The sequence below is a fragment of the Perca fluviatilis genome, chromosome 14, assembly GCF_010015445.1.
Source record: "Perca fluviatilis chromosome 14, GENO_Pfluv_1.0, whole genome shotgun sequence".
Lineage (NCBI taxonomy): Eukaryota > Metazoa > Chordata > Actinopteri > Perciformes > Percidae > Perca > Perca fluviatilis.
The window spans coordinates 18,540,288-18,550,110 of record NC_053125.1 but is presented as its reverse complement, the minus strand read 5'-3'; the positions used below and the strand labels follow the sequence as shown (position 1 = coordinate 18,550,110).

Sequence of the window (9,823 nt, the reverse complement as noted above, 5' to 3'; positions counted from 1 at the left end):
CCTGATATTACACATTTTCCTAGTTCAAAGGAATATTTGAACATTTTGAGAAACATGCTTATTCGCTTTCTTGCTTTGAGTTAAATGAGAAAATTATACATAGATAGAATGTCAGGCTGTGGTTATGTGTGTGACCATTTCTTGGCTGAGCAATTCCTTTACACATACAAGGTAAACAAGAATGAGTGCACTGTAGTTTCCTATTCTAGTTAAAATAGTGGAATTCAACTTCAAAGACAGTTGAGTAACATTAACGTACATGTCAATTTAGCGGACACTTTTATCCAAAGTGACTTACAATTGCTATATATCAGAGGTCGCACGCCTCTGGAACAACTAGGGTTTACGTGTCTTGCTCAGGGACACATTCATTGATGTAACGCAGTTGGAATCGAACCCAGATCTCCCACACCAATGCCATGGGTCATATCCACTGCGCAATCACCACCCCATTTAGGCCAAAATGCTGCTGAAAAACTGCTTAAATGTCTGGCTTAATGTTAGAATTTAAGTACAAATAAACTCAAATTCCCAAAAGCTAAAAGTGAGTAAAAGATGAGAAACGCCCACCTGGAGTCTGTTGTCACTTTATTTTCTTCCCTTCTTTGGAAAAAGGATGAAAAACATTTACCAGAAGGCTCCAAACAGAACTTGACAGCATTGAGAATTCGTTTTTTTTTTTTTGGTCACCTCTTTGATGACTGTCATTGTTTTGTCACAAACCATGATTCTGTTCTGAAAGGTAGAAGATAAGCTGCAAATGTGACATTCATACAGGAAAATACAGACGGCTCGTCTTTTCTTCTTTCGAGACGCGACATGCTTGTACCTTAGAGCACAAATGTTGAAAGGTGCCTGCCGTGAGAAGAATTCCTCTGCTCAGACTCGTATAACTCTCTCACCCCTCCTGACCTCAGCATCATTCAGGAATCGGAGGGGATTTAAAAACTGAAACAATAAAAGGCTAGGGGAAACAACTGAACAAAAAGTACAGAAATATTCTTCAAAGAGTCCTGCATTTTGGCGGTGCCGAAACAGGGAGGACCTTTCTCTCCTTGACGACCTCACACCCGCCCAGTGCTTGATTTGGCCCAAATGTGTATGCAAATACTTGTACGTGTGTAAACATGTTTTTTCGAAGTGGATAAGAAATTTTGGGTGTGTGATTTTGAGCAAGCTAAGCGCCTCAGGAGGTATTGGTGATGGGTTTGTATTTCTTGAGGCGGGTCCACTGTCCTGTGGAGTAGTTCATTTCGAAGACTGTGTCCACCAGCATGGTGGTGCTGCCGGTGCCGTCGGCTTTGGGCAGGACCTCTGTGTGTTCGCTCAGCTTGATCTGGATGATGTCCCCCTGCTCCGGGCACGGGTTCTCTGCAAGACAGACAGACAGACAGAAGCAAGCAGACTGGTTATTATTGGCCCTACCAGGTTTGTGCATTGTGTTTAGGAACCGTCAGGGACACTTAATGTAAATACACTCACCTAAAAGGATTATTAGGAACACCCTACTAATACCGTGTTTGACCCCCCTTTCGCCTTCAGAATTGCCTTAATTCTTCCAAGGTGCTGGAAGCGTTCTTTAGAAATGTTGGCCCATATTGATGGGGGGGGGGCAAAAAAAAAAAAAAAAAAAAACCCCCCGCGGGGAAATTTGGAAACAACCCATACCGATTATTTTTCTTATTTTTTTTTCATCAGACCAGGCAACATTGTTCCAGTCTTCAACTGTCCAATTTTGGTGAGCTCGTGCAAATTGTGGCCTCATTTTCCTATTTTTAGTGGAGATGAATGGTATCCGGTGGGGTCTTTTGCTGATGTAGCCCATCCGCCTCAAGGTTGTGCGTGTTGTGGCTTCACAAATGCTTTGCTGCATACCTCAGTTGTAACGAGTGGTTATTTGAGTCAAAGTTGATCTTCTATCAGCTGGAATCAGTCGGCCCATTCTCCTCTGACCTCTAGCATCAACAAGGCATTTTGGCCCCCCAGGACTGCAGCATACTGGATGTAAATCCTAGAAATGGTTGTGCGTTAAAATCCCAGTAACTGAGCAGATTGGGAAATATTCAGACCAGCCCGCCTGGCACCAACAACCATGCCACGCTCAAAGTTGCTTAGATCACCTTTCTTTCCCATTCTGACATTCAGTTTGGAGTTCAAGAGATAGTCTTGACCAGGACCCCACCCCTAAATGCATTGAAGCAGCTGCCATGTGATTGGTTGATTAGATAATTGCATTAACGAGAAATTTAACAGGTGTTCCTAATAATCCTTTAGGTGAGTTTATATGCCTGTGTAGTGCATTTATGCCACTGGTTTTCATTTAAATTCATTGAATGAACTCCTCGAAAAAGGCATTTGAAATGACCGCTTAGACCGATGGATTTGCAAACTTACCAGGTTGAATACTGGGAAATAAGATCCATGTATTACCTAGGAATAATTGCCAAAACTGGTCTCATTTCCAAGGTAAACTTGCTGGATCTCAGGATTTTTAGCATGTGTTGGCAGTCAATGAAGAAAATCATAACGACACCTTCACCAAACGTCACTAACACTTCCATGCAACTGTCGTAGATATAGTCCGATCTTAAAATGCAGTCGTTTCACCAAATTACTTTTCATCGTAAGATGGCAGCGAAAAAAGCCGATTGCAAAATATGTTAAAAAAAACAACCTAATTGTTGCAACAATTTGCTTAATCAGATCTGAAGACCAGAAGTGTTGTGATGACAAGGCTCATTTCCAAAAGACTACGCATCAAAGGGGGTAAGGAAGGAAACACCGGTCATAGTGGCAAATACATTTGTTGGGCTTGGACCATTTTAACAATGTGCGTCAGTCCCTCAGTAAGGGACAGACATTGTGAGAAAGAAAGATAGATAGATAGATAGATAGATATACATACAGTGTTGGGAAGGATACTTTCAAAACGTATTTCGTTACAGAATACAGAATACATGCCCACAAATGTAATTTGTAACTTATTCCGTTACTCAATCTGAGTAACGTATTCTGAATACTTGGATTACTTCAGGATTACTTCCACATTGAATTGCGTTTTATAAGTGTAGGAGTGCAGCTATCACATCCAGCTTACTAAACAGGCCTATAATGGTGTGTTCTTTTTATTCCAACTAGCTGAATGTGTACCTGAAAAAGCATAGATTATTGTATTGGTAGTCCCGAACTGCATACTACAAAAATCTAACCGCAGTCTTGCTACCACGAGCTAATTTTAGCTAACGTTAGCTAGCATGTAAAACGGGGATAGTCAGTCTTTAAACGGCTCTGGAGCTAGTAAATCAGCACATAGGAGAATGTAAAGTCGCACGTCAATGTTAAAATAGCAAGGTGACCAGTAAAACTACAGCAGACGACTACCCTTGGCTAATTAAAAAAGCTTACTTTAAGATGCTTCTTCAGGTTGGAGGTGGAGTAATTTGGACGCTGAAGGAGGTTGGTTGCTGGCAAGCACAGGTTGCACTGCACAGTTATATTTCATTCTCCCTGTTCGTTCTTTAATGAGAAATGCTGTTTGAATTTCCAAGATAGAAACTTATTCCTGTCCTGGCTCTGTCGTGCCGGTTCCGACTATATTGTGACTGATCACGCAAATAGCTATTTTTTTCGATTTTCATATATATATATCTATATATATATATATATAGATATAGATATAGATATATAGATAGATAGATAGATAGATAGATAGATAGATAGAAAAAATAAAGAAAAAGCGGTTATTTTTTGATGAAGCAGCTAGTAAGATTCCTCCTGTACCTCTGGATCCAGCCATGAAGCCCAGGATCAGGGCCTTCTCTGGTCTGGTGACCTTGTTGGCCGTCTTGAACATCTCCTGGGCAGCGTACATCTGGTCTCTCTGAGGAGCACAAACAGCACGCAGCAGAGAATTTAGCTGACTTAGGAGAACACAGAGCTTAAATACATAAAACCGATTCAGTTACTGAAGAGTCCATCTCCCCCTTACCGTGAGTGACAGATTCTTTTTGGGCTGGGGCTGTGGTGGCGTAGGGGTTGGTGTCGGGGTGGGGATCTGAGGTGTGCTGGGAGGCTGGGTGGTCTCGCCGCTTGCTTGTAGCTGTCGGGGTGCGGTGGTCGGGGCGGGCTGGCGTGGTTGAGAGGGGGGGGGGTGAGAGCGTGGGGTTGTGCGATTGGCCGTTGGTGGTCGCCAGCTTAGGGAATTGGTCCTCGTGTTTTGCCGGTCCGGTGGGGCGGGCGCGGCGCCCACTGTTGCAGACTCCTCCGGTTGGCGAGCCGACTGCAGCGTGTCCCATCCCGAACCACCAGCATTCGCTTTAGAGGAGGTTGGTGAAGAAAAGACAATGTGAGATTGACATGACGCGCTGCTGATGCCTGCAGGGAAGTTTTCTCGGTCTCTGTGAACTAGTGAGTATATAAAAGAACTGAGCCCTGGATGCTAAAGAAACTTATGTTTGACCCAAAACTACAATGCTTTGTGGTCTTGTCTAACCTGGCTGGGCCTCAGAGCTGGGAATGTAAGAGGAGGAGGGAACCATGCTGGGTGTGGCCGGTAGGTAGCTGGTTGACGGCAGAGGATTCTCGTTTAACGCCCCCAGTTTCTGAAAAACCAAACAGCATTTGTTACGATGGAGCCAGAGTAAACAGGAGAAATCCAGAACGTTTGAGTGATGTGAACACGTGGAGTCACGTACCTGTGCAGAGACGAGGCCCGCAGCGTAGTCCGGTGTGGTGTTTTCCACCACTGCTTCTTCTTTGGCTGCTTTCTCTCCGGCCTCCGTTTCTGAGGCAGAAGAAAACATTAATACGGACTAATACATTCATGGTGTAGATAAACTTGGGCTGATGGAGGGCTGGAAATATAATTACCCAAAGTCTTTCTTCTCCTCTTAGCTTCTCTTCCAGCTCCGACCATATCCAGCTCGGAAATATCTAACAGCTGAAAAAGGAGTGAGAGAAAAAAATTTAACCTTATTACAAATTAAGTAAGAACAAGACAATAAAACAACTGCAAAGTGGTAATTGTGAGGGAAATTACATGTTACAGACATGATGCATAAGATTAAGCAGGATTCAGTTTTCTGGTAGCAATTTTGGAAATATGACATTACCTTGACCCCCCTCTCCTTACGCAAGGGCGTCCGTGCAGGTGCAATAGGTGTGCGGTTACTGGGAGGGCTGAACATACTGGGGGCAGTGGGACTGCGGAATGGGGCCTTGGGAATCCCCTTGAGAGGAGCTGTAATGCAAATATTGACACATGTATCACCAACAGAAGGCAGATAAAATGTTTCTTGGCTATCATTTGGAATAAGTGACATATTAATGTAAGACTTTTTGACTGATAGAAATGAACGTTATGATGGTACTTTTTTTAAAGCAATGAAAGAGCAGATGTGTGGGTGCATTTATTAATCTTCAACTCACTAGTAGTGTCAATCTTTTTGACCAATCCTCTCCCTTTGGCGTGAAAAGGCACTCCGGCTGTCTTTTTTAGCTGTTGGGCTGTCTCTGTGGCTAGAATAGAACCAAAAAAGAATATACAACAGAAATAAAATAATGCACAATTCCAGCTACCTCTTTGGGACAGGTAAACTGAGAACAAACAGAAATAAATAATCAACAGATTCACAATATTTGATCTTGTACACAACGTAATATACAAATATGCCAAAAGCCACAGATACACCGATACGTCAAAATAAAAAAGCAGTGTGTTTTAGTTGAAGTAACTTACATTTTTGTAGAAGTTCTGCTCTGAGGGTTGCACTCTTGGGCTTCCTCTTCAGCTGGAAATGTTTGACGGGGGGTGTAAGGGGTCCCACCAGAGTGGTTAACGCACTCTTGTTCAGGTACTGGCACTCCAGAGGAAGCATGGCAGACGCCTCGCACTCGCTCACTGGAAAGGAGAGGAGGGAAAGAGATTAATCAGCAGTTTACAGCAGGATAGAAACTTAAAGATCTCTGTCTGTGGCTGCTTTAAGCGTGACTTGCCCATGTTCAGTGATGTTCAATGTTAGATAAATCCAAACTAGTTTGCAAAATTACAAATATATATTTTTAAATTATAATCAGTCAATGTGGCCAGCTGGTAAAAATGTGTATCTACTTGCTCTGGAAAGGACAAAAGCAACACATTGTTGTGGATATTAAGGAGGATAATTAAATGTACAACAAGGTCTCAAATGTTGTTGAACTACCTGTCCTCATGTGTGCATCACAGCTGGTTGCTGTGTCATCTGAGTGAAACCACTACATGATGTGACCCTGAAAAGGTCTAAATAATCTCAAGCAAAGAGATATTTGAATTCTGTGTGATTAACACATACCTCAGTTCAAAGCCAACCACAGTAAGCAGAGGGTCAGCATAAACATTTGAGATATTAATCTTCTTTATACCCTCAGTTTTCTTAGCGTTCCCTCAGCTCGACTTCCTGTTCAAGTGTAAGTGATTTAAGCGTATATAAAGTGTAATAACCAGTGCTAGTTATCAAGAAAGGAAATTCCTACACTCATCAGCCAAAGTATGCCATGTTTGTCTACATTATGAGCCACTTTGGTGGTTACCCACCCACCATCATTTGGAAGTGTTTTTACAAAAACAATAGTGTAAATACTGCTCACCTGATCTACAAATCTCCACCTTATACGAAAATATTGAAGGCCAGTTTCTCCTGCCATTTAAAAGTTGCATTAAACTGCAGGGAACAAGCTGACTGACATGATAAAAGTTCTTACTATCTACTTTTCCAAACAGTACCAGCACATTATGTGGATATCTTAACTTATGCAATCAAGGAACCGTTCTAATTTGATAAATTCAACCATAATATGTAGACAATTCTGCTGTAAGCATATATTATTCCTTTTCAGAGCAATAGGCTGAGTAACAGATCATTAATGGTGTGTTGTTGCGTTTACATTTTTTTTTTTATCCATGGTTTTAATGTGCCAGTGACAGTCAGTCAACCACAGCTAAATGAATGTAAAAGACACAGTCACACATCCCCTACCTTTCTCCCTGAGCTCTCCAAGAATATCCTGCACATTTGGATTCTGCTCCTCCAAGTCCAGATTGAGAGAGCCAGTCTCTGGGAAGGACTTGAGGATGTCTGCAACCATCAACACCCAGGGCTCTGAATCCACGGTAGCCAGTTGGATTATCTCCGACAGGGCCTCCTTCATCTGGGGAGAGAGGAAGACTGTGTTAGTGAAACCACTTGAAGATCACAGATTCATTTTTAACAAACTAATGTTTTTTTTTAAATTTGCAGATTAATCTTTCCAGTTTTTTAATAAATAATTTAAACTGTAATAATGACAATTGCCCATTAGAAGCCCAGAATGCGGCCTTCAATTTGCTTATTTTCTCTTGATCAACTGTTCATTTAGATCTTGTTACTGTTGCTGAGTACTTATAGCTAGAACTCTGTTAGCAGACAACTGACCTAGATTTAATCACTGATTGATCACCAAGATTTTATTCTGCAATTGTTGTGAGATGATGTAACAGGATTTGTGAAGCATCTGTCAACTTTGTATTTCATGTATGCAGCTTGTTTACATTTACACTGATCACATGTAGCCAACAGCATAGCTCGACAACCTACAATATTGCTCAGTGTCACACCATCTGCTAAAAGGAATGTAGACATATGGCAGCAATCAAATCATCTCTCAGATCATTTAGTGCAAGAGGTACAAGTGGGATTAGTCACATTTCAGCAGATTTTCTTGATGTGTCCTGATGTGTAAAAGTACAGCAGAGCCACCTGCTGACTGTACACAAAATACTTTCCTCACTTTACAAAATACAGCAGCAGTACACAAACAAAGAATAGCGCAGGGAATAAATTAAATATCAAAATAAGAGTTAAAACAGAGTAAAATAGTAAACAAAATATGTCACCTTGGGCTCTGTGGTGGACATTATACACAATTTTCTAAGGTTTAAGAGAGCAAACAATCGCTTGATCAAGAAACTAAATAACAGAATAATCAACACAGAAAGTAATCGTTAGTTGCAGTCGTTATGTCAAGTAGTTCAAATTAGCTCCAATTTAAGCAGCTACAACACATTCATTGGTCAGTAATAAGGCAAGAAAAAGTCAACTGATTCGGGACGTTCTGTCAAGTTCTTTTATTTGGTATACATTTTGCTCCAACGTTACTACTGTGCGGATCTTTTACTTCTTTTTCTTTTTTTACATTGGAGATGCTATTGCTTTTACGTAAGAGTTTCCCCCCCAAATCCAATGACTGAATAAGATTTTATACATGTACTCCTGTTTATTATTTTTATGCAATTGTCCCTAATATTCTTACTTTATGTTCATCATGTTATTATGTATAAATGATTATGTGTGCTAATGTTGTTTACCTGTTTACCTGTATCTTTGTATATGCATTTTGACAAAAAAAAAGTGATATATGTCGGACTAGATGATGGTAGCTCTCCAGCTCAGTGTGCTCTCTTGCCCCCATCCCACCATAATGTCTGTACGAGGGAACCGCTCTAATGTTTCCCGTCGTCTGGTAAACCACTGCTGGAAAAAACGCAATTGTGTGTTAACGTCAAAGTTACGGCCGTTTTATGGTTGTCGTCAGCTACAGGTTAACGTCAATTCGTAAAGATGTTGTTCTCTAGGAACTGAGGCAAAAACTTCAGGATCAGTCGCAGGAATAACATCAGCTTTCTGTTTGTTACGTTAGCTACGTCGCTAAAGGGTTTTCACATCGCATCACATCGGTAACTCGCCGCCTCCAGTCATTTCATTGAGGGGAAGGCGGCAGAGGAAAGCGGTTTTGATCACGGCGGTGACCGCGCACCTAGAGTTAACAGTGCTGAACTTAGACGTTTCGGTAGCAGTCTGGAACAGGAACAGGAACAGCAATGGTTAGACGTAGAACAATTTCCCGGAGACTGATCTAATCTCTTAGCTGTGTATTTAAGTTAATGGCTTACTTTACCTGTCAGGCTAACAGTTAGCTAACGCACAGCAACCCACCTCGTCAACGGTCCGCCTGGGAAGATGCAGCATCCCGAGCAGGAGTTTAAGCTTCACTGGCGGCGATAAGCTCGAAAAGCACAGTCGTATGTTGTCAATTACTGACACGGTGAGGAGAGAAGCGATGCTCGGAGGCGTCCAGAGCTCGTCCGTGGATCCCAATTTGTTGTGAAGCCACAGGCCGGTGTCGCTGTCCTTCATCGACGCCATCTTGGAAAAAGAAGTGTTTTGAGTTCGGGCATTTTAATGGGCTACCTAAGAAAACAGTCAGGACCCCGCCCACACTGGGCTCGAGTATTTTCTTCTCTAGGATGGCGAAGGCATGTCCCGCCCTACTCTGCAATTCTCTGCCTCTGATTGGCTTACCTTGGCATTCTAACCCTAACCAATCCCACTCCTTTTGCCTACACTTAACCAACCCAACTAAAGCAGGCTACAAGTACTAGCCAATCAGATGGAGAGTAGGGCGGGTCTTGCCTTCGCCATCCTAGCAAACAAAATTGGGGGCATTTGACAACATTGAACCATAAAATAAAACATAAAATAAAAAAGCAGGTATTTCACCTTTAATACTATGGCCATATGGGTTGAACGGTTTTGTTTGTCCATATATTGTATGCTTTGTTAATAAACTAAAAAAGGTTATATTTCGCCTTTCAAATGGAACTGTGTATGGGTATAACTATGGGTATATACTATATATAGTTTTTTTTCCTCACTTAATTCTTTTAAATTAAATCTTTTATTCATGTTTATTATTTTCACTCTACAGTACCAATTTAACCACAACCCCTTATAATAAAATGCTCCATGAC

At 41.7% G+C, this 9,823-nt stretch overlaps 1 protein-coding gene across 1 annotated transcript; it reads right to left on the bottom strand.

Annotated features, from left to right (window-relative positions):
- Nucleotides 1-571: 571 nt before the first annotated feature.
- On the bottom strand, nucleotides 572-9,254 carry nelfa (negative elongation factor complex member A). The gene is made up of 11 exons (XM_039821638.1): nucleotides 9,009-9,254; nucleotides 7,014-7,185; nucleotides 5,738-5,899; nucleotides 5,428-5,517; nucleotides 5,112-5,239; nucleotides 4,870-4,939; nucleotides 4,695-4,783; nucleotides 4,493-4,601; nucleotides 3,989-4,314; nucleotides 3,781-3,880; nucleotides 572-1,371 (listed from the first exon to the last, which is right to left on the bottom strand). Exons 1-11 carry the CDS (start codon nucleotides 9,216-9,218, stop codon nucleotides 1,187-1,189), a joined length of 1,641 nt encoding a protein of 546 aa, XP_039677572.1. The 5' UTR covers nucleotides 9,219-9,254; the 3' UTR covers nucleotides 572-1,186.
- Nucleotides 9,255-9,823: the final 569 nt, after the last annotated feature.